General features: G+C 37.6%; 1 protein-coding gene across 1 annotated transcript in view; it reads right to left on the bottom strand.

Moving 5' to 3' along the window:
• CPE (carboxypeptidase E) overlaps nucleotides 1–21,125 on the bottom strand; it is a 122,264-nt gene extending 101,139 nt beyond the window's left edge. The window contains exon 1 of the mRNA XM_054485452.2: nucleotides 20,463–21,125. Coding sequence (XP_054341427.1) covers nucleotides 20,463–20,769 — 307 coding nt within the window. The 5' untranslated portion in view covers nucleotides 20,770–21,125. The remainder of the gene's footprint in view (nucleotides 1–20,462) is intronic.
• Nucleotides 21,126–26,332: the final 5,207 nt, after the last annotated feature.

The following is a 26,332-nucleotide window of genomic DNA, read 5'->3' as shown; positions in this document are numbered from 1 at the left end:
AACAAATGAAGTCTAAATCCTCAGCCTAGCATTTAAGGATATTCATGATATGGCCAAAGACCTACTGGTAAAGATTTTGCTTCCTCTACATGTACAGCAAGGTCTAAGCACAAAGTGCTCTGTTATTATCCTCTGAACATTATCTTGGAACCCACTCTTAGAGAGGCTGGGATTATAACACTGATGATTGCTACTGTTTCTCCTAGAATTCTCTTCTCTCCTCTACACTGGTCAAGATTAAGCCAATCAGAAGTCTCGGTGAGTATCCTTATTAAATGTGTCCTCCATTCTTCAATCTCAAACTTCGTTTTGTATTACTCTTAAGGTACTTGTCATTTTCTGTCTTATCATAACATATGCATGGGTCTTATCCTCACTAGTATATTGGGAACTCCTTTAAAAGAGGATATGTGGCCAGGCACGGTGGCTCACACCTGTAATCCTAGCACTTTGGGAGGCCAAGGCATGTGGATCACCTGAGGTCGAGTTCGAAACCAGCCTGGCCAACATGGTGAAACCCCATCTCTACTAAAAATACAAAAATTAGCTGGGTGTGGTAGCGTGTGCCTGTAGTCCCAGCTACTCACGAGGCAGGAGGCCAAGGCAGGAGAATCACTTGAACTTGGGAGGTGGAGGTTGCAGTGAGCTGAGATCGTGCCACTGCACTCCAGCCTGGGTGACAGAGACTCTTTCTCAAAAAATAAAAAAAAGGGTATGTCTTTTCACAGATGTACAACAGGTATTTATTGTTTAGAATCAACAGTTATAATTAGTAGAATAGATGCATTTGACATCTTAATACATCTTACTTGAAAATCCATTATTTTTATCACCCTCAAAAGTAAAAGAAAAACTGACAGCTGTTTATGCTCTGATATATTAAACATCCTCAGTAATCATTATTTTAAAACTATATCTCTGGTTTATGAACATATAATGTGAGAGAACAGTTTATCAAGTAGATTAATTTTTAGCCACATCAAGATTAATATGATCATTTAGTATAGTATATTTAGGCAATTAAATTTTTATAATATAAGTAAGTACAACAACAAAACCCTTTAATGCCTACTGTCAAAGCCTAGAATCCTGAATTAATTGGTTATAATAGGTTGTGATTTAAACTGGAACTTCTTAGTCATTGATTGATTAAACCAACTAATGCCTGCAAAACCTATTTTTAACACCTTAGTGTATATCACCTGGTATTCTTTGTTTAACAGAACTGTACCTTTAAATACAGCTAATGCCAGATGGTCTCCTCAATAAAAAACAGCAGGAGGCAACATATTAATGCCACTCAACAAGCAAGTCTGCAGCCAGCCAGCCAATGAAATCTGTCTTCAGTTGCTAAGCCGTTCTGTCACCATGGCAACACCTACTTCAGAAAAAATATTGGATTTTCAAGTCAAGTGAGCCACCCACCTTGAAATTGCAGATCTTCCAAGCTATGATCACCAGATACTTTAGTTAAAATAACTACTTAGATTTTTTCCATTGACCTAAAATCAGGGCTATCTTGAAAAGCCATTTGCCTTTCCATTTTTAAATGTTTATTTACTCTCAGTTTCTAACTTTACTGATTTCTAGATAAACATACTCCATTTAAATGTGTGTGTATGCATATGTATACATATGCACATTTGTATATATGTACCTATATGTATATATGTACCTATATGCATTTATACACCTATATACATTATGTATATATGTGCATGCATGTGTATATGTGTGTGTGTATATATGTGTATATATTAGCACTTGTAGGCTAATAGTCCTAAATATAAAGAAAATTCTTAATGTCTCAGAAAATTGTCACTGGTACATGCTCTTATCAATCTTTTACTAATATTATATCTGATGTAAATAAGCAATTAATAAAATAAGTTTATGTATTAATTAGAATAATTAATTAATTGAGACCAGAACAATATTCTTTTCATTACCAGCTTCTAAATTATTTAGCATGAATGTACAAGATAACATTAAAACCGTAGTAGGGGGGGTTGTTTTTTTTTTTTTTTAGAAATGGGGACTTGCTCTGTCGCTCAAGCTATGTACAGTGATGCAATCATAGCCCACTGCAGCCTCCAACTCCTGGGCTCAAGCAATCCTCCCACCTCAGCCTCTGGAGTAGCCAGGACTATAGGCATGCACCACCATGCCTGGCTAATTTTCTTTCTTTTTTTTTTTTTCTGGTAGAGACAGGGCCTTGCTACGTCACCCAGACTGGTCTCAAACTTCTGGCCTCAAGCAAGCCTCCCACGTTGGCCTCCCAAAGTGCTGAAATTTCAAGCATGAGCCACTATGCCTGGCCAAAAGCTTGTTTTTAATACAGCTCCATTTTTAAGTGGAAATGATTATTTGTCCTATAAAAGGGAGATAATCCTGTTTTATCTGATGAAAATGCAGAGAATCTAAAATAATATTTGGAAATACGTTGTATAATCAAGATAAGATGGTAGAAAGGATGCTTGCTTTCAAAGCATGGAAAGAGAGTGTCTAAGAACATGGCAACAGCTCCCACTCAAGTCACATGGTAAGAAGGAACATTTCCCCAAAAAGGGAAGAGAGGAGCTAATATCAGAAGAGAGGAAGACAAAATAAATAGGTGTCTAATAAATTGTGTATTTAAGAATGTAGCTATATATACATATATATTCTAATCTTGGTTTTGCCACTTACAAACCTGTGATGTTAAATAAATCATTTAATCTCTCTGGGCCTCAGTTTCCTAATTTATAGAATGGGGATAATTATAGTACCAAACCCATAAGGGATATGTGGGTAAGTTGTGCCTTTAAACATCACTTGGCATATACCAAGTATTATTTAAGTGTGAACAATAATATATAGTAAGTTCATATTCTCTCCACAACATTTAAACATTTCTCCTTGGCCTTTCTATTTCATATTTAAACTTTATTTTCTAACTTTCTCTGTGTTTTAATACTTTTTGTTTTCAGTTGGCTTCACTTTCTTCTTTTTATTGTATTTTAATTTTTATGATTTGTTGAGACAAGGTCTCATTCTATCACCCAGGCTGGAGTTCAGTGCTGTGATCATGGCTCACTGCAGCCTCAACCTCCTGGGCTCAAGCCATCCTCCCACCTCAGCCTCCTGAGTAGCTGGGACTACAGGAGCATACCACCACACCTGGCTAATATTTTGTAATTTGTGTGTGTGTGTGTGTGGAGACAGGGTTTTGCCATGTTGCTCAGGCTGGTCTCAAGTGAGTCTGAGTGGTCTCAAAGTCCCCAGCTCAAGTGATTGTCCTGCCTCAGCCTCCCAAAGTGCTGGGATTACAGGCGTGAGCCACCACACCCATCCTTCTTCTTTAACCTTAAATATTATATTTCTATCTTATTCTTTTTAATAATCTCCATTATGTTTTTTTTTTTTTTGAGACAGTCTGGTTCTGTTATCCAGACTGGAATGCAGTGGCACAATCTCATCTCACTGCAACCTCCACCTCCTGGGTTCAAGCAATTCTCCTGCCTCAGCCTCCAGAGTAGCTGGGATTACAGGCGTATGCCACCACACCCTGCTAATTTTTGTATTTTAGTAGAGATGTGGTTTCACCATGTTGGCCAGGCTGGTCTCAAACTCCTGGTCTTGAACTCCTGGTCTCAAGTGATCTGCCTGCCTTGGCCTCCCAAAGTGCTGGGATTACAGGTGTGAGCCACCATGACCAGCCTATCTTAACTTCTTACCTGATATTTCCAACATTTGATAGCTCACTTCTTTAGATCTATCTCAAAGTCAAGTTGTAGGAGTTACACAGAGAGACAGAGAGAGCATGGTGGGTCATACCAACAGTTCTTACAGCACCCAATAAATTCCCTATCCCCGTTAAAGATGACTCCAGGAATGAATTCAGGAATATGACATAAAATATCTCCCAGGGACCAAAGACCTCATTGTGCGAAGAGCAAATCTGATTATCTAAAAAGTATTTTTAAATGGAAACTTTGCTATATTTTAGATTTCAACACACACATACCTTTTTTCCTTTAGAGGAGGGGGGAAAAAAAAAGAAGGCAAAGCAAATGAAACTTCTTTAGGGCAACTCCTTTTTGTGAGAGAAAAAAGTTGCAGTGGTCTTAGAATAACCGATTGGATAAAAGCCAATCTAGTTTTTGTTTACTTCGGAGAAGGGAGAACTCCTCTTAATATCAGAATTAGCCCAGTCTATACAGGCGAGATTAGGTTCACAAACCTTTCATGACAAGTGTTTTGCGGTTTTTTTGTAATTCTAATTCTGAAATGCTTTGGGCATCTACATGTTATGCTTGTGCCCAGTGAGCATTCTCTGAGGGTTAAGAAACATTTCCCAACTATCCTGTACAATTCTCTACATGTGAATTATCATGTAATCCCTTTGAACTACATATCATGCACAGAATTTATGATTTCAAGTTCTATCCCGTGCTATATAATTTCTAAGCTGAACACATATTTAACAGAAGGCAAGAAAGAAGATGAATTGTGGTTCACACTTTTTTCATCATAATCCATTTATATAAGATAACTTGAAAAAGAATCTGTAAGTCATTTTTATTAGTCTGTCAAAGAAATGGCTGCTAATAAAACTGCCCAATCAAATCATTACCAGTACTGTGCATTGACCCTTGGCATAGGTAGAACTTTCTTTCCATCTCTGCTTCCTAATCTCTTACTTGACTAGGCTCTGGACTCCCACTCTCATTAATACCGAAAGGTTAGCTCTATGCACAGGTCAAATGTCAAATGGAGAATTAAAGCAATTGTCTGAATAATTCAGACTTAATGCTTTCACCACAAATAATATTATAATCAAAATAAATTTTACCCCAAATTAACCGTGAAATTATCTCCAGTCTTTTCATTGCCTTATTAGCCCATTTCCTGCTCATATGAGAACACACCCTTTCACACAAACATCAGACAGAAGACTTTGGAATACTTTGCTTGCTAATATCCTGACTATAAATTACCAACAGAATTCATCAACTAATCATTTTGGTAGAGTTTGTCATAGGACAAAAATCAAAACAAAAAAAGTCATTCACACATGTATCATATATTCTTCAATTCCTACAGTAATTCATACCACTATTTTCTGTCCAATCATTTAAGGAGGCTCTTCATTCCAGATTAGTTCCTTTACATATTTCTGCTTCTTAATAAAGGCTGTTCATTAAACATGCAATATATTATCAATGATTCTTATAATATTTTAATATGTTTCATAAAACTTTCACAAATCTGGAAATAAAGTCCTTTGAGAAATTGTGTGATGACTGTTGGTTTGGAAAACATTCTCAACAAATACGTGATCCCCTTCAGCACAAATAACATTTTTCACATAAAAGGAAATTTTAATAGGGGCAGAGTCTTGTTATTTTGCCCAAGCTGGTCTCGAACTACTGGGCCCAAGCAATCCTCCCCACTCAATCACATTGAAATGTAATGCAGACACATGAACAGATCAACACGAGGACGTTTTTTTCACAGGAAACCTCACCCATTTTTAGTTATTTATATCATTCACCCTTAACTTCCAGCAACACAACACATGATTCATTCTGCATGGTGCACATAACTGAGGGTTGCCCTTGCACACCACAGCACCCTTCCCAGAGGCCCACTCCCAATGGTCATGTTCTCTTAGGACCAGGATTCCTAAATGGTCAGTCATATGGGAGATGCCGGGCTTAAATTCAAAAAATTACTTGAATCTGTTTGCAGAAGCACTGTGGTATAGTAGGTATCTGATCTTTGCTAATAAGTTTTCATAATTGTACTGTAACTTATATGGAACAGTCCTTTCTTGGGCAATCTTGGATTTTACCAGTCCCTAACTCAAAGCAAGATTAAAGCACTTCATCCCATCTCCCAAAGTAATTTACTCCACAAATCATTATGGAGCACTGTAGATCTGCTGATGTCCCCATCCATTATTTCTGTTTCCCCAAAGTTTCTCTTGAGCCACCAGCCCTTAAGTCTTTCTCTTCTCTCTCTCTGACTCTCTACACACCCTCTGAATATGTCCACTTTAGGTCCTCAGCCTTCCTGAAGGCCCAGCCCTCCAAAAAGTTTATCAGAGCAGTCTTCCAACAAAAGCTTGTTTCTTCCTAGAAAGTGGATTCTACCGCCAAGAAAAATAACATTTTCTGTACGTACTTACAGTGTGCTGGAGTGATTTATTTCAATGCTTTCCTGATTTTTTGCCACCCTAGGCCCTGTTCATCCACCTCTGGCACACCCATACCCATTTACAGCACATAGGTCAAGAAGCTCTGCTCTAAGGATTTGAAAACATAACTGATAAGTTACATTCCAGTAACACCCTCACAGACTTCAGTTCTCATAAACAGCTCATGACCCTCCATGACCAATAAGAAATAGTTATGCTCATTTCTCCATCTGTGTACATTGTTATGGGAAATACTTTAAGAAGAGTGTCCAACTGTATATCAGAAAATGAGTTCCAAGCCTCCTGGGCTTCAAAACCTTGGGCAGGTTGTTTAATCTCTCCCTGAAGCTCAACTTAATCATCTATAAAATGAGAGTGCTCCTTCTAGCTAGGAAAAAACTATAATTCTAATGTTTCACAATTCTATGGAACACTAATGAAGATTGGGTTTAACATCAGGAGTAATTCAAAATAAATTTACCCTAATCAAAAACCTATAATTGGAAAAATTAGTTAAATACTAAATATTTCTGCATAGTGAATTTCTCTCCCAAAAGCATCTGACAAACTGCATGATCATTATTCAAGTGTTAGACAAATGCAGCTGGATGAATGCTCTAAAACAGCTGCCAAAGCATGGAGAAAATCTATGGGCTGAATTCTCCTTCAATAACTCAAACGACATTGCTTTTTTTGTTCTTGTTCTTATTTTTGTGGGTTTTTACAAAACGTAATTTTTGAATTACATAGTCAAAACAGAACACTAATTGAACTATACTTAACTACTGGAAATTAGCCTAACAAAATCAAAATTACATAACATCTTTATATTCCATGGCTTACTAGAGAGTGCTCAATAATAGCTACCTAGGGAGGAAAAGTATTAGTAATCAATTGTTGCTAATTACAATATAATCTAGTATATGCTTAAATAATTCTACTTATAATTATATACTATGTAACTGTATTATATGTTTGGTTTATATATGTATTATTTATATACATGATATATTATAACAGACTATATATGTGCCAGATAATTATGTTCCATTAACATGTAAAACTTTCATCTAGAGAAAATTTTCATTTTGGAGAATGCAGTTTTGCGGGTGTTGTCCTTTGAGGCTGATTTCCCTCACCAAGACAATAAAACTATTTGGGATGGAGCTTATACTAGGATAAGCTCCATTATGATATTATATACAAATATAATAAAGTATGTATAACATTTCATTATAATATATTTATAATATCATTATAATAGTATAATATTTATACGATAGTAATGGAATAATGTAATATAAATATAATATGTAAGTATAAGCTCCATTATAATATATAAATATATAATATATTTAATATAATATATATATTTAATATATCATATATTGTAAATATATGATATATGTATATTACATATTACATATATGCTAGGCTCTGGACTCCCACTCTCATTAATACCTAAAGGTTAGCTCTGAATATGTATGCATAATATACACATATATTGTAAATATATGATATATGTATATTACATATTACATATACATATATCATATATTTACAATATATGTATATATTATATATATTATATATACATACTATTATATGTAAATATATAAATATATTATATACTTATATATACACTATATATTAGTATATATACTAGTATATATTAGTATATATACACTATATATTAGTATAGATACTAGTGTATATATACTATATATAAAAGTATATTATATTTATATTAGTATATGCTCCATCCCAAATAGTTTTACCGTCTTGATGAGGGAAATCAGCCCCAAAGCACAGCACCCCCAAAACTGCATTCTCTAAACAAAAATTTTCTGTAGATGAAAATTTCACATGTTAATGGAACATAATTATCTGGCACAATGCATCTTGAATGCTTATATGTCACCACATTCAGAACAAAGAAGAAAAAGACACAAGAAATGTGAATGATTTTTTACTAACTTAGAATAAAGTCCTCTCTTTGACTTTCCATATCTTATGCATCTTTTAAGTCCTGCTCAAAGCTCCACCTCCTTCTGAAAGCCCTCCATTGTAGACCACTCTCTTATAACTCCCTGAAGAATTAAAGTCAATACCTTCATACAAAGTACTTGGTAAAATACTGTTGTTTCTTGCTCCCTTTTGAAATACCTCTTCGATTTGCAGAATGTCACTCATATAGGAGGCACTTAGTTATTATTGTTAAATAAGTACATTCGTACTACAAATATAATAACACATACAGAAATAAAAGATACAGTATTTCGTTTACAGCCCTCTACTACTCAGAGTTTGATTTCCAAATGTGGCCTGGTTTGAAAGCATTTCTACCTGGAATTTCCAAATGCCTGGTGAATGAATGTCTTTGTTTTTTCTCAGTGATCTGTCCAATTAGGATGATTTACACTGCAAGTTGTTAGTAGGGCTGTTTTGATAATAAAGCACTCTTACTACCTTGGTCTGAGGGCTGAGAACATTACGGAAAATGTAACGTGTTCCACGAACAAGAGCCTTCTTGGCCTTTTGGAAATGTTGGCAGAGGTATGAATGTTTTCCTTATACTGCTGTCTTTATGGAGCCCATGAATGCATTAGCTCTGTCCAATGAATTTTTGAAAAAATATTAACAAGTCTCACTCTTCCATTCATTTAAAAAAAATGCATTCTCATTGATTCACTTTCCCTGTACACAGAGGTCACAAAATTATAGTATCCAATGAGTTCAGCTTCAATGTTAAAATAATAACAGCAACAAGAATAAGAGTTTTAAAACTATTCAGGAAAAATACCTCACACTGAATTGATGTCCCTGAAAATTATGTGTAATTTTTTAAGATACAGTTTGTGCAAACTGAAATAGACTCAAAGGAGAAGGGAAAATGTTTGTTAAAATAGCATAAGGTGCCCTCACTCCCATCTACCCAGTAATCTAAATCTACATAAAAAAGCATACTCAGAAGTCTAGAAACAATAGAATAGGATCTCAAAAATATTAAAAATATCACATAGTTCATGTTTTTCACTGCTGGAGAGAAACCTAGAATTGTCCTCAACATACAACCTAACAATTTAGACACATGAATAAAATGAATATACTCTTTTAATGAAGTTTCTCATGTTCACTCCCTAGTTAACTAGTGGAGAGGAAATTAGAAACTGAAATGGGTTTGACAAGAACAGTAAAAATGTGTGTTACTCATACATATGAAAATATAAAAACGCTACTAATCCCAATGCTACACTGACCAGTGGAATACTGAAACTAACCCATTATGGACATTGGGGAGACCGTTCTAAGTATCTAATAACATTCAACCCAAAGTTTATTCTAATTTGAAGGAGGCTAATTTGAGGAAAGTTTATAGAATTCTTCCTATGCATTAACACATAGAAGCATTTTCATCAGGTATTTTGCACATGTTCAACACCTCTAAAGTTTTCTGCAGCTCATACATTTGGAATCAAGAAATAGCAGCAAAAATTCTTCCAGAGGAGGAAGCCTCCGTGTTTTAAGTACTGAGTCTGACCCATTGTATGGAGAAATTAATGTCAAATGCAAGAACAGAATGAGGACCTGCATCTCACTGAGTACATTGAATGCAACACAGAACCAGGGCTCAATATAGAAAAGACCAGAACAAGAAACACGACCAGCCTAGGGTGGAACATTAACATAAGACCCAGTTGCTGACAAAATATACATGCCAAGCCCTGTGGATACAGTAATTAATCTGCCAAAGATAGCCACCCCTCCTCCAGGTCACCATTCTAGAAGGAAGGCAGAATTATGTATTGATATAACTATTTGCTTTGCAGCTGGAGAAGCAGGTGTGCTTGCATGCATGTCAATGGTTTGGCAAAGTGTGTATAACTAGATCTAATATGTGTGTCATTCGTTTTGAAGTGTTCACTCACTCATCACTTTCAACAACACATCAAGAACCTACTATAGACCTGCACCAGATGGTTCACGCTGAAATGTGCAGTCACTATCTTGATTCCAGGAGAAGACAGACAAGTTTGAAAAAGTCTCCTTAAGAAATGAGAAGACATTTCACTTTATAATTTGGCAACTGTGAAAATAAAGCACTGACAATATAAAATATGTCCTAAATCTAACTGAAATTATAATTTTCACTAGATGTTTGGACTTGTTCATTTATTATGCTAGTGACATTTAATAATATTTATTTGCCAAATAATTTTACAGAGTTTAATTTATAAATGGCCGTCAAGTCACCTCAACCTTCTAACAGTTTTAGCATGTTTGGTTATGAAATTAGTTCTCAAGGACTGTTCTCCAGGCAGGAAGACAACTCCAGCACAACCAATACTTTAAGCCATGAAGTTGTAACCTATCTCAGAAGGTATCCGGTTAGCATTCTGTTGAAAGCAAAGGCAAAGTCAGCCCAACTGTTTAAAAACCCAGAGAACAATAATAGCCCAAGAAAACTTCCTGAAAAAAAATTCTTGAGAAATGATATTTTTTACAAGAACCAACCACTCAGATTAAAGAAAAAACTCTCAATTCCTGGCAATAGCTATGAGTAGAAGTAAAAACAAGAAAAACAAGGGCTATTTTATAGATAAGAGTGAAATCTATAAATAGTTAAACTAATTTGAAATTTAAAACAAAGAAGACTTCTGCATTCACAATTATCTTGCCATCATCGAACCCTAAATAAAACCTATATGTCTAGATAGTATTTTAGTCTATTTAGCTACACAGTATCATTCATTATATATCTATGTAATAGTATTCACATGAGATTTATCTATCTATATATTTTTATGGCTTTAGCATTTTCTCAAAACTGAATTTGACTCTTGAGAAAATACATGTAGCAGCTGATTTCTCTTTGTGTGAGCTCTATAAAGGTCTTGTTGATTTTGTGGAGTTAATGCAGTTTCCAAAAGTGCATTAACTTAATTCCCCTGATGCTGGTTATGTTGAAAATATGGCTTAACATTTACTGAGTTCCCACAATGAATAAGACTGGTTTCCTCTAGTAAACTTAAAGAAAAAAAATCTGTGCTGAACAATGACAAGATCTGAGACAAATGAAAATGTTTGAATAGAACTGTTGTACTTTAAAATCAGATGTCCAGCACTGCAACTAAAACACAAAAAGTATTTCATTTTGCAAATGTCTTTAACATTTTCAGCAGTTTCCCCTACAGATATTGCCTTTGTGTTTGCTACATTAAGAATAAGATAGAGAAGACTTCAACCCCTGCATCATATGCAGCAGGCATTATGCAGAATCAAGTAATGTATCCACTGGTTATACAGTATGCAATATAAGCTCGATGTGTGTGAAAGAGTGAATCCAAAGCAAAAACTGAAATAACACATTTCAAGAAATGCAATGGCATTGCCTCAAAGGGTGACCAGCAGGTGAAGTAAAATGGCATGGACATAGCAGGTGTTCATTAAATATTCCCTAAATTACATTGACTTTATTAGTTCTATTAAAAAAGGCCTGCATTTTCATCTTGGAAAGTTAATTTCCGTGTGGAATGCCACACAGTAATATTTTATAATAGCTATGAAGAAACGTTGTTTTAGAAATTACCACTTGGCTAAAAAAAGAAAAGGAAAAAGGGTATCCAGGACATGGGACAGGAAGGTGACAATCCGATCTTTATATTGAAGTTTCACTACCCTAAACTAATGGCTAAAGGTTATGATTTGTGCAAATTTTGAGCAGAGTTCTAGAAATAAGCTATTTCTCGGAGAAAACATTACACAATGGCAGTGACTAGCAGCTGCATAGTGAAGGAAAGATTTTATGGTTTTAAATACTTTCGCCTATATAGGAAGAGAAATTGGATAGGTCCAATCAGTGAGCATCACTTTGGGATCTGAACATATGAGGAGTTGCCTACATTGAGCAAATAAATGCGATAATTATTGTTCCTTCTAATTACCTTGACATGCATAACCACAAGAAATTTTGGGGGGCCGGGCGCAGTGGCTCATGCCTGTAATCCCAGCAATTTTGGAGGCCGAGGCGGGCAGATTGCCTGAGGTCAGAAGTTCAAGACAAGCCTGATCAACATGGAGGTTTTTTGTTTTTTGTTTTGACAGAGTCTCGCTCTGTGCCCAGACTGGAGTGCAGTGGTGTGATCTCAGCTCACCACAACCTCTGCCTCCCGGGTTCAAGCGATTCTCCTGCCTCAGCCTCCTGAGTAGCTGGGATTACAGGCACGTGCCACCACGGCTGGCTAATTTTTCTATTTTTAGTAGAGACGGGGTTTCACCATGTTGGTCAGGCTGGGTTGGTCAGGCTGGTCTCGAACTCCCGACCTCGTGATCTGCCCGCCTTGACCTCCCAAAGTGCTAGGATTACAGGTGTGAGACACCACGCCTGGCCAGCAAGAGGTTTTTTAGCAACCTGAATTTCAGTTATATTTAGGCTTATTTAGAAAATAAACAATTTGCATCCATTTTAAAATAATCAGCTTTTGTTTGCAATGAAATGTCTTCAAATGAGGGGATTATTATAGAACTACGATGTTTAGCAATGATTTGATAGTAAAGAGATTTTTGTAGAAAACAAAATATTTACCAGTAGTGGAAAGTTGTTCCACAGTGCACTATCATAAGGAATTCATTTATCTTTGCTTAAGAGCCATCTCTTTAATACTCCACATGTGCCACCCTACTCTTCAAAGATTACTCATCTAGGGACAGTTAAAGAAGTGGGTAAATCATTTGAAAATCATAAAAGACACTAGTAACACAAACAGGCTCTTCTCTTAGGCCATGTTTTATTAGAAAAAGCTGGCTGTTAGATCACTTACAAAACACCATATCCTGAATGTTCAAAGAAAGAGAAACCTTCACAGAGCAACGGACTCATGGCAATTCCAGTAATTAATGAGAAGGAAAGAAAAGGGCAAATTTAAACATGTTTCAAATTTAAGTTCATTTGACCCATCACCTAGCTCAGATAAACCTCCTCCTCTGTGGCATTTCAAAGTGCACAATTTGAATACCATTTCATGAGAAAAAGGAGAATGAAAACCTGGAGATGCATATCTTCTGTGTTAAAAACAAGCACACAATTCTTAGTTTTCAACACTCAGGTCTCATGCAGAGTTTTTAAAGGTCAAAATTTTACTAAATAAATGCTTACCAATTATCTTTAAAATGTTTATTTAACACTTAAAAAGCAGCTTAACTTTCTAAGATGTCTGAAGGCTCTTCTCTTCCAAAAAGAAGAAAGCCCCTTACTAGTCCAGTTATATGAGACAACAAACACAGCAAGTTCAGCACTGAAACTTGAAAAGGCATGTAATTCACGTTGGTGTATTTCTCCATTATGCAAAACTGGATTCAGCGCACACAAAAAATAAGCATACGCAAAAGAAAAGTACCATCTCTATCCTTTCTTGTTATCACACTTCTGGCATGCTAATATGCATGATGTCAGCATCGACCAACATGGCTTTGTTTTATGATATGCATTTTTGCCTATTTGAGAAACTTCATTTATTCAAAAATATTCACTGAGTGGCCACTATGTCCCAAGCATAATACTAGACATTTGGGATTAAAATATATATATAAACAAAATACAATCCTAGAGCACAAGAAGCTACAGGAGCTATAGGAGCTTCTTGTTGTCTGGGATTGTATTTTGTCTATAGATTTATCCCATGTAGACCAACAATGGAAAATGCCATAATGAGGTAATAATAATTGTTGCCACATATTGAATTAAGAACTTTATATTTACCACCTCATTTAATCATCACATTATTGTCATTTTATAGGTGATGAATTTGGGAGGTAGAGAGAAGTTAATTGACTTGCCCAGGGACACTCAGCTAAAAATAAGAAGCCTCAGGATTTGAGCTCAAGTCCCCTGACATCAAAGTCCACACTGTAATTCTTTACAGGTCTCCAAAGAAATATGGAAGCATAAAGAAAGAGCCCCAGTAGGGGTAAGAAAGTTAGGGAGCAGGGAGAAAGGAGGTTTCAAAGAGCTTTTGCTTCTGCTGAGACTGTAAAAGACTAAGTTAGTCAGGACCGGAGGAGTTTCATCATAAATTCTTTAGGAAAATAAGTCAGATTGCCAATGAAAATGTTGATATTGCCCTAGATTTATTTGGCTACCTAAAGAAACAACCATAAAGACATTCTCAAATACTGACGCACACTTTGTTCCTATTGAGTGACGCTTGCTTGATTCAAGCTTGCTTGTTGATTATTGTTCATCATCATGTCAAACTGAAGAAAAGCAAGAATGTCCTACATTTTAAAATTGATAAAAGGCAAACAGGCAGGGTGTGGTGGCTCACACCTGTAGTCCAGCTATTCAGGAGGCTGAGGAGTGAGACACCTTGAGCCCTAGAGTTCAAGGCTGCAATGAGCCATGATCGTGCCACTTCACTGCAGCCTGGGTGACATAGCAAGACCACATCTCAAAAAAAAAAAAAAAAAAAAAAAAAAAAAGCAAACATTTGTGAACAAAAAAAACAGTAAGAAGAGGGAAAAAGTCCTTCAGGGCTATCAACTAAGCCTGTGCAACAGCATCCTAAGAGGAAAGCATTCGGCAGGATTGGTGGAGGCAGATCTCACGTGACGACGCAGCCACGAGTGCCTACTCTAAATGACTGTAAAGGCCATGGAGCACAGTTTCCAGACCAACTGAAAGTAAAAAAAGAATATTTACAAATTAGCATTTCTTCTTAATAACCAGATGTAAGCAACTTCATTAAATGTGTTTCTATATACTACACTACTTCGGCCTCCCAGCGATCCTGTGAGTTCTGAGTTCTTAACGTATTCCCTTGTCATACACAAAGAAAAGAGGTGAACAAAAGGTAAAAGCATGAAGCTTTTAACAATAAAAGAAGAATTGTGATGCATTTGTCTAACTTTAATCATTTTCATCAAAATTATGTGTCCTTTTCAGCTCCATAAGACAGGGAGAGAAAAAAGCAAACAAACAAAATTATTTCTCCTCTGCCTCATTGCCTCAGAATCATGCTCTGATTCTAAGCAAAACTTAAAAGCCTACTCTACATAAACCACTACACTAGCTGTTTATGGAGGGAAAAAATGCAAAACATATGTTCCCTACCCCTGAAGAGCTCCCTGTATGAGGCCCTCTGCTGGAGAATTGCCAACTGAATCATTTTTTTCTTTGTTCTACATCCAGTCTCATGTGACAAATGAATCTTTAATACTATGATAAAGAATGATAATGGGCTAATGGAAGTGTAACACTACTTCCAAGATAAGCTCCCTTTTTTATTGTTGTTATTGTTGTTATTTTGTTTCTGAGATAGGGTCTCCCTCTGTCGCCCAGGCTGGAGTGCAGTGGTACAATCATGGCTCACTGTAGCCTCAAATTCCTGGGCTCAAGCACCCTCCTAAGCCCCCCAAGTAGCTGGGACTACAGGCAAATGCTACCATGCCCAGCTAATTTTATTTTTTTGTAGAGACAGGATCTCATGATGTTGCCTAGGCAGATCTCAAACTCCTAGCCTTAAGCACTCCTCCTGCCTCAACCAGGTGTGAGCCACCAGCCAGCGGGACAGGAGGAAATCCCATGGTAAAAGGCTGGGAAATCTTATATAGTATGAATCTAACTTGGAGATTTGAAACATACATTAGCCGATTAAGAGCTCTGTTAAGTCTTTCAATATACAAACCTGTTTATCTTTGTTTACATAATGCCTATCAAACCATGCTGAATATATGTTCTATGGAATATATTTTGAGAAAAGCCGGGTTAATGTGTCACCCGTTACAAGAGCTATTTCGTATTTCTTAATAATATTGAGAAATAGGATTTCGCCCCTATGGTAAGCCAGTAAGGGAGTTACTAGCAAATGAGTCGTCTGCCACCTCTGAAATCCGTTGTCACAGAAAGCTGCCTCTTTTGTCTGAGCAAAGGCTATCATGTAGGGGCAAGCCCAACTTGCCTTCTCTTCCATTAACCAATCACAAGTCAATCAAGAACATCACTTCTGGCAAAAGCTGTGTTGACTCATTCAGGTCTAAAAATAACTCTTGACCGTGTGTGGTAGGTCTAGATTCTTCTCTAGGATCTAACATGTATCTTCACGAATTTTAAGGTGTTACTTAGTTATAACCATTTGCCACTAATACATACTAATCTGCTATAAAAAGAGGCCATATAAATAATAAAAATCCCCACTTCTTTTTTTCAAGTTGTGTGGAAACTTTGCCAGCATTAAACGTTCCATCACAATATTTGGCAAATGCATACTGGCATTTATACACTTTAAATTTTAACAGATTCAGAGAGGAATACGTCCAAAATAATCATTCCAGCCTTTGAGAAAGAAAAATCCTGCTCTAAAGAATGTTTTTGAGATAGCGTTTTAGCTATAAATCAGATTTACTTCCCAAAAGCTATCTTGAACTACATGTAAAAGAAATAGCGTTTTAAGCAAATTAATCTTAACTCATATTTAACTCTGGGTGGAGTGGTCTGGGAACACAGAATCCATTACTTAGACGTAAGTTAATAAAGGTTTCTTTTATGATGTGATGGATATACATGCCTAGGAAGGCATATGTTTGGGTTTGAATACGTGAGTCCTTAAGCACAGAAATAAGAAAAAAGTATAAAATCTAAGTAAAAGGAAAGAAAAACGGGAAAAATGATCATGCCTAGCAGGTATGATATCTAATGGGGACATATCTGAGCACTTAGAATCAGCCCCTAGCCTAGTCTAAGCCCATTCTTCATCCCAGTTCCAAATGGGCCACAAACACTAACTCCCAGTGTAGAGGAAATCCATGGGGTCCAGACTTAACAATGTCTGAGAAGATGAGACCAATGACAGGACCATTTGTGGTTCCGCTTATTGAAATTGGCTGCTACTCGCAACCCTCTTTCAACAGATTTTTGCAGACCTCAGAAGTGATACAAAATGATGACTGAGACCCAACATTCAGCTGGTCAACAATCAAGCTGATTCCTAAGATGTCATCACAGAGTAGGTTTGGCTATTCCTCGATGACCAATTCAAAATGGAATTTGCTTTGCCTTTTGATGAATTCAAATGTTGAACATCTTGCAAAGAGAGTCATTTTCAGGAGATAAGCTCAACTACACCCCATGTCCTGTACCAAGCATGTATAAAGATCACTTCTTTCTGCTCAGGAAGAGAGCTAATTGTATCAACAAACACCTCTGTCCAAAAACTGCTAGTCTAACAAAGTAAACCTCTAGCTTGCTGATTCTACCACAAGAAACGGCTTTATGTGGGTATGTTGTTGTATTTTCTTGGAGTTCTTCTGTTACAACAACTAAATCCTTAGAAATCCACTGTTTTTTTAATGTTCAGGAAAAGAATCTAGATTAAGAAAACTAATCAACAAATCTGACACCTCTCTTGCTGGAAAATAAAACAAAAGTGAGCAACTTCACCTCAAAATTTCAGTCAAGTAAACACATTTCTTAAGTTCAATATTATTTCCTAAAGCTGAATCAGAAATGTTATTTCGAACCAAAAAATAAGGTACTTAAAAGGTGAAAATAGTAAAGACAGTTGGCCCTTTTACAAAAGCAGGGGTCCTAGTGAAGACAGATCTCTATACCAGCTATTTTGGAATTTGTAAATGTCAACAGACTGTACATTTCCTGTCTTTTGTCATCCATTCTTCAATAATCCAGTCTCCCTGACCTGCTGACCCTACTGTCTTTTTCTCCAGTCCTCCCAAAGCCGATCTTGCAGCCTCACATCCCTTTATGGTGTTCTTCAAGCTCCCAGTTCTCTATTCCCCTCAGGGCAAGGGACTATCTTCTGTGTTATCTTCTATGGGTTGTGCAGAGGCACAACTCACAGAAGCCTGGTCCACCTTGAGTATACAGGTGCACAAAAAAAAAAAAAACACTGAATGAGCCCACTTGTACCTCAGAATAAGTATAAGTATTCCTTTTTACTTCTTAAAATAGTTTAACCTAAAAGAAACTGAAAGGCCATTTAAGAATGGTGAACATTTTCCTTTATCCAAACTTCCTTAAAGTTAATTCACACAAGCACCATCAAACTTGTATACTGATCAGATCTCTATATTTACTAGTTTCCTGAAGATTTCTAACCTCCTTGATGCTCATAAAAGGTGATGGAGGGGGATATCACCTTGTAGTTTTGTTAGTGTTGGTTTATAATAGTTTATTTCTACTTTTAAAAATATAAGGGACACAGACATTTTGTATTCTATTAGTAATACCATAGACTTAGTCTCCTTCATTCAAAAAGGAATTGTAAAGTACGTATTGTACAACACTTCCGAGTTTGTCTCTGTAAGAGGAATTCAATCAAAGTATTTTGTATGTATGAAGAATAAAACATTTTATTTTAATACACTGTGTTATGCAGCTATTGATGGATTCATTTTTTCCATACTGCATATTCAGTATTTTTCTATAATGTAGATTATTTCATAATGTATATTCAAGCCCGCTGTGTGCCAAACATGAGCTGGGTGCTGGAGTCAGGGTTCCCACTTCATACAGCTTGCAATCTAAAAGAAGGATTTGCAAACCTTGATGAACTATATATTCCAGATACTTAAGCAAAGGAATCATTGTTTTCATTTTCTAAAGCATATCACATTCTAACTGTAATATCACTTTAAAATTTTATTTCCAAATTTGAAACAACAAAAAGTTAAACATTAGCTTTCATATAATCTCTTGAAGTAACAATGCAAAAAACTCTGGGATCAATCTACAAAATAGAGCAGCAAAGGGTTCTCATTAAGTAGGCAGCAGAAGAGTCACAAATACTTAAACATTAGCTTTAACTGTGCCTAGGATATCTTGGCTTTGGTTACTGGATTTAGCTGAAAATCAGTTATCACATTTTAAATTTTTCCCTGTTTTCAGATAACAATATGAAACTAAGTTTCAAAATGTCCAATTCTACATGCTGAATCCTGGTAGATAGAGTAGTTAATATTAAATGTTTTCTAGGATCTGATCTTAGAATTTTGACAGCAAACTTACACGAACTGTTTTTTCTTATATTATTTGAAGGTAAGAAATATTTCCTGAAGATTTATTCTTGATCAACCCACCTACTATATATTTGAAGATCAAAATGTCTATTGATCACCTATTTTAATCCCTTCTCAGTTTGGTTCTTATGTATCATTATAAAACTATACTGGCCCTGCACTGAGAATTTTTAGCCTACTTTTCTTGCTTGCTTTGTCATTAAACAAAAATTAAGCATCCCATGCTGATATTGTTAGCACAGATTACTTTAGCCGTACCTTGATTACCAGAAGAGCAGGCCCAAATTATTTCCTAAGCAGAAACATAATGAAAAAAATCCCAAGAACATTTTTAAATACCTCTTTATTAATACTAAATGCATCACAATTAACATAAACCAAAACGTGCTTTAACATACTCCTAGGAAAGATGAATACAGATGGTTATTTGGGAACATCAGTTGGAATAAAGACCCCATCACAAACTATTCATCTCAAATGGTTATAGCAGAGAAAATGGAATACTCCTTTTTCCTTGGAAAGGCCTTGTGCAGTTTCAAAACCTGGTTTCAAAAGTCAGAAACCACTTTTCACCCTGGTAGGAGAGGCACAAACGTGTCTGTATACACCACCACCCCAGATTGGCAATATCCCTAAGATTCCCCGAGCATCCACAGCAGCGAGTGTACCTAATACGTATGCACACACAGGTAGAGATGGGTACACAGAGCCAATAAACTGGTCCTCTGGAAATTAGAGAAAAAATGATAAATGACTCTTTCTCCCCTCGTTCTCCTTTCCTCTCAATCACTGCCTTCTGCACCTTATCTTTCTACTCTTGTCAGCAAGGAAGACCAACCCCCCTTGCTGGGGACTCGCAATCATTCCTTTGGGTTTTTCACACAGCAAAGTGAGAGCGACCGCTGGGGTTGCGTGCGTCAGGATTTGTTTTTTCCCTATTGCTACCCCCCCATTCCCCGCCACCCCAGCCTCCCAAGCCTATACTTACTAGAGGGTGGCCTAAGGTCTGGGGAGATGGGATTGGTGCTGGGGGGATGGGACGGAAAAGCAGAAATTGGGCCACTGGCGCTCTAAGTCGGGTTCTTCCCCATTTCCATCCCTCCCTCCACTTCCCACCTTCCACGTTAGATACCTTTTACCAAGAGGCACCCCTAGGCCCATCCCTCCCTCCTTCCCCCACCGCCACCAGTACCACCCTCTGCCGCCCGCCCTCCGGGATGCCCCCAGGGCTGTCAGGGGGCAGCGCCCTTACCAGGCTCATGGACGCCAGGGTTGTCGGACAGCTCGATGACCAGGAGCTCCCGGCCCTCGAAGCTGCGCCCCACCGTGTAAATCCTGCTGATGGCGGTGCACTGCAGCCACACGGACACGAGCGCCTCGCGCAGCTCGGGATAGCGGTGGTACTCGAAGGAGATGCCGTCTTCCTGCTGCAGCCGCCGGCGCCGCCTCATGCCCGCCGCGGGCGCCCCGGGCTCCTGGGCTTCGGCGCCCAGGAGCCACCCGCAGGCAGCCAGTGCCCCGCACAGAGCCAGCAGCGCGCGGCCCCCTCGCCCGGCCATCGCTGCGCTCCGCCGCCGCCGGCCGTGCCTTCCTACGCGGGCGGCCTCTTTTGTCTGCCCGGCCCTGGGCTTAGCCGGCCGGCGCTGCTGGGGACGGCAAGTTCAGCACCAGCCTCCACTCGCCTCACCTTCCCCGGCTGAATGAGTGTCAGCCCGCGCACTGGGGCCACCCAGAGGAGACGGGCAAAGCCGCGGCTCCACGGGCTGCACTACTGGCCGCGGAGCCCAGGGGAGCTGCAGGAGAAACCACTGCGAGGAGGGGGCCGGCGGAGAGACGGGCCGGCGTGGATCTGGGAGGGCTGCTGGCGTTATTTGTTGGCTCGGAACCACGTCAACAGCCAAATGGCGTCCGGGACGACGCAGGTGAAATGACAGCTAAGGTCCGGGGTTCGGGAACGTCACTGTCATTGAGACACCCATGACCCACCCACGTCACTGCGTATGGAAAAAATATTCTTGTATTGTTAGTGGAGCCTTTTAAAGGGACATCTATTCCAAGCCTACCAGTTTCCATCTTGATACACCAAGAATTAGAGAATATTCCAGAAAAAAAGGAAGTACTGGCAGCCACTTGCCATCTCCTGATGTGTCTTTCATAACTGTATCAGGAGTCAAAACACAAACCCAAGGGTTGGGTTTTCATTTATTGGAAGGTCTTGCTGGAAATCAGAACATTAAGTGCTTTGATTTCGAGGTTTAAGAGAATAGAAATGCTTTCTTCCAATTTGTAGATACTGTCCTTAATTGTATTTATGCACATTCCTAGATTCTTCCAGAAAACACAGACAAAACAGATAAGGCAATGTCATGTGGCTGTGCCTGCACCAGCCCTCCTCTTTAATACTATGGGGAAAATAAAGTACAACTCTGCTGATGCTTTAGACAAAGGATTTAGTTTGGCATTAAGATTAAATCCTGTTAAGAAAACTCTGATGATGACACGACACCTCCATTCCTTTTGCAAAGCTATTGTAAAAATAAAAAATCATTTACAGCTTTAAATATCCACCCCTTAGTCGGGATTTATATTCCTGGAGCAATGTCTGGAGCAGATGTTACTCTAAAGAGGCTGCTGTTTGGATTCAGGGACAGCACAAAGCTAAATTAATAAATAATCCATTGGGTATTGTAACCGAGCAGGAAAAGTGGACACCATGAGGGTAATTTTTCACGTTAAGCTTCTTTGTTATTTTAAACTTGTTCATTCTTCACCTGTTTAACAGTGCATTACACATAATAATAACTTTTACCTGGAAAAGGAGTTAGATATTTAAGTCATCTTATTGGATCAATAAATAAAAGTACAGACATGGTTGGTAAGGTGCTGCTGGAGGGGCTGGCTGCAAACACCCCTATGTACATGTACTACAGCAGCATGGATCTTTTTTCTTTTTCTTTTTTTTTTTTTTTTTTTTTGCGTTTTCGGGGAGAAACTGTCACTGTAAACACATGGCACTCAAGTTGAATTGATGTGGATCCAGCCATTTTTTTTTTTTTTGTCAATGTAGGCAGAGCTAAAAATTGTATATTTTCCACTATGACCAGTCTGTGCTTGATTACATGGTCCAGAAGTTTGAAATCAAACTTATAATTATATTTCTAAAATCATGCGCAAAACAGCAACCTTGGAAGCCTAGAAAAAAAAATTGAGTAGCTAAAACCAAATAACTTCAGAAGTAGGAGGTTAAGATTTTCATGTTAGCAATTTAGTGTAACCACACTAATTTGTGGCTAGGTGGGGCATACTGACTAGTAACTACACACATAAACAACATATTTTTCATTGAAGTCCTGTGTTGTTCCTTAGCTGTCTCTTTGAACAAAGGATATGCTTTCTATTTTCTCCAAAATAAAAAATTTTGGAATGAAAACTTGGTCTTTGAATTTCTGGGCTATTTTTAGGTGTAGGTCAGCTGTACCAAATTTACTGGCATACGTATTACTTGTTTGTGGCTTCATAGGCAACTATAGAAAAGATTATATATCCACCCTGATTGCTGGATTTAAAAAATTTTATTTTGGAGAAAAAAAAATTGTAATGTGTAAAATCATGCCTACTATGTGGTCTCACTTGTTGGGCAGGGGGGTCTCTTTTGCAGCTTAGTTGTTTGTTTCCCTAATCTATAAAATAAAAGGTTTGGATTATTCACTCTCTAACGTTTGCCTGCAACAGAATCATGTAGAGAGTTTATAGAATGTGCAGATTCTTAAGCCCCTACGAATTCATCAGGTCTGGGGTGGGTTTCAGGTATTAACAAGCTTCTAGGTTTTAAAAAGAAGACCAGTCATTTCTGATTTTGATGTTCGATTGACAAAGACATTTTGAGAAATAATGTACTGTAGGTTTCCTACTGTCTCTTTCAGACCTAAAATGCTATGATTCTGGAAATTTTCTTTCTGAAGTGAATTTCTGCTCATTTGATAAATGGTAGCACTCCTCACATATTATTGGTCATACTACATACACCAAGGCATCAGTTCAAATGAACTAAAATTTGGTCTTTGAATTTCTGAGCTATTTTAGATATAGGTCAGCTGTACCAACTTTACTGGCATATGGATTACTTGTTTGTGGCTTCATAGGCAATTATGTTAACGATTATATACCCATCCTGATTGCTGGATTAAAGAAAAATCTTGCATGCCAAGTCTTTAGTGTGTGTACACATAGTTAAATTTAGTATGCAATCTCCATTTCAAATCGTGTGCACACATGCACACACAAGAAACAAAAAGAGAAAGAAAGAGCTGCTTTTTCTTCGTGTCATTATAGGCATCCATAAGAGCATATTTAAACTCCCTAGGTCTCCCTCCACTTCTTGCTTCACCTCTATTATCTTTAAATTAAGAAACTATCTTTTTCTGTATCAATAATATTTTATTTCCTTCTTTCAAAGCCCTTCCTAAAATTCATCTACTTCATAAAAATTTTGTGAACACATACCTCTATATTCATCCTGTTGTGTGCTGGTAAATGTCAGCTGTCTGGGGGGAAAAGTCTGATTTAGAATGTTTGCTAATTTCCATGGTTTAAATATTCCCACCATGGCTGATTTCAAACTACCAATGTTGTATCACTGAATACAGTGTTAGGAAGAGATATGCAGTAGCATGACATCATATATTGTTGTGATGGGACAATTCTTTATACTCCTCCTTTGCAAGTGATGAAACTTAATTTCTTCCATCTGAGTGTAGGCAGGACTTAGTGGTTTTCTCATGAACATAACACAACAAAAGTAACGAGATGATCTTCCAAAATTAGGTTATTAAAAAGACTGCAGCTCCTATCTTAATTGCTCTCTCATGCTTGTGTGTGTGCTCTCTCCTCACCCTCTCCCTCTCTTTCTCCCTCCTTTCCTCCCCCCCTCCCCCATCACTCCATCGCTTGTCTTGGGGAAGTTGTCTGCCATATTGTGGAGAGGCTCATATAGCAAGGAACTGAGGCATCTGACAAACAGCCTGAGAGAAACTGACATCCTCAGTCTAGCATTCAGTTAAGAACTGAGGTCTGTCAACAACCATGTGGGTGGGCAGGGGCAGATCTCAGCCCCACCTGAGCCTCAGGAGGACTCCATCTCTGACATCTGAGGTTTACCACAGCCGCATTAGAGACTCTGAGCCAGAACCACCACTAATACATACCTCTCCCCCATACAGACACAATATGCATAAATAACCTCAAGAACATCAAGGATAGGGTGATGTAAGCAAGACAGCAGAATGGGAAGTTCCAGCCCTCATTCCCCAACAGAAACACAGATTTAACAGTGATACAAGTAACAAATTAGCTTTATAAGAAGTTCAGGATTAAGTTAAGAAATTTCAGTATCCCAGACAAACAAAAAATCACAATCAGCCACACTGAAACACATAAGAAAAGCTATTTCACTTTACCTGCTAGTACAACTCAGCACCAGAGAGATTACAATCCTTTCCTGGTGTAGGGAGGGCAGGGGATAGAGAGTAGGGTGAGCATCCAACATTTCTGGTCTTTCAGTACACCCCCCAAGGGGCTGGCTTCTGTTGTGCCTCTTACAGAGTGCTTAAAGACATGGCATAGTCCAGATGCCTGGGAAAGCTAGGAGAATCGGCACCTTCCCGTGGCTGGCAAAGCGCTGAGAGACCTGTAGAAGGCATAGAACTAAGGCCTCTCCTTCAGGAAAGAAGGAGGAGTGGATCATGACTCTAATGTCCTGAGCCTTTCAGTGAGCTCCCTGAAGAGCTAGTTTCTATCTCATCTCATATGGAGCACAGATGAGACTGACATAGGAACCAGAGGGAGTAAGAGATTGCTAGTGCTGAAAAGAAAAGAAAGGAAAAGAAAAAAGGAAAGAAAAGAAAAAGACTGAACACCTGGGTCAGGACCTAGGAACAAGACCCAGAAACTCTATCTGGGCTGTATTTCCCTATCAAAGCCAGTTCATTAAGACTGGAGAACATGTCATTAAGACATGGATGTCACATGTAAAGACATCAGTGCAAAGCTACAAGTAACATGAAGAATCAGGAAAATAAAACACAATCAAAAGAACAAAATAAATATCCAACAACTGGCCCTAAAAAAATGGAGATCTATGAATTGTCTGACAAATAATTCAAAATGATCATCTTAAAGTAGCTCAACAAGTTAGCTTGATAGACAACTAAACAAGAGAACCCAGATAGACAACTAAACAAAATGAGGAAAACAATACATTAAATAAACAAGAATATTATGAAGAAATAGAAAAGATAAAGAAGAACCAAATGGAAATTCTGGAGTGAAAGAATGCAATAACTGAAATAAGAAATTCATCATAAGGGTTTAACAGCAGATTTGATCAAACAGAAGAATTAGTCAACTCCAAGACAGGTCATTTGAGATTATCCAGCAGATTTGATCAAACAGAAGAATTAGTCAACTCCAAGACAGGTCATTTGAGATTATCCAGCCAGAGAAGCAAAAAGAAAAGAAAATCAAAAGAGTGAAGAGAGTCTAAGGGAATTATCAGACACCACCAAGTGAACAAATATATTGATTATGGGTGTCCAGAAGGAGAAGAGAGAGAGAAAGAAACATGGAAACCATAAAGAAAATACATACAATAGATAAAGAAAAAGAAATAAATACATAACATACAAAAGAAAAAATAACGGAATCAAAGCATGTCACCACAAAAAAAATTAGCAAAACACAAAGGAAGACAGCTACAGAGGAAAAGAGAGACAAAAGAACTACAAAACAGAAAATGACAAAATATCAATAGTAAATCCTTACCTATCGATAATGTAAATGTAAACGGATTAAATGCTCCAATAAAAGTACATAGAATAGCTGAATGGATTTAAAAAACAGTAACTATATGTTGTGAGCAGGAGGTGTTCTTTAGAATCAAAGACACACATAGGCTAAAAGTAAAGAGATGAAAAAAGATATTCCATGCAAATGATAACCAAAAGAGATCAAGGATAACTATAATCATATCAAATAAAATAGAATTTAAGTCAGAAACTGTCATAGAAGGTCCCCATTATTTAATGATGAAAGGGACAAATCATCAAGAAGATGTAACAATTAAAA

Source organism: Pongo pygmaeus, chromosome 3 (assembly GCF_028885625.2).
Source record: "Pongo pygmaeus isolate AG05252 chromosome 3, NHGRI_mPonPyg2-v2.0_pri, whole genome shotgun sequence".
NCBI lineage: Eukaryota > Metazoa > Chordata > Mammalia > Primates > Hominidae > Pongo > Pongo pygmaeus.
This window is presented reverse-complemented; position numbering and strand designations above follow the sequence as displayed.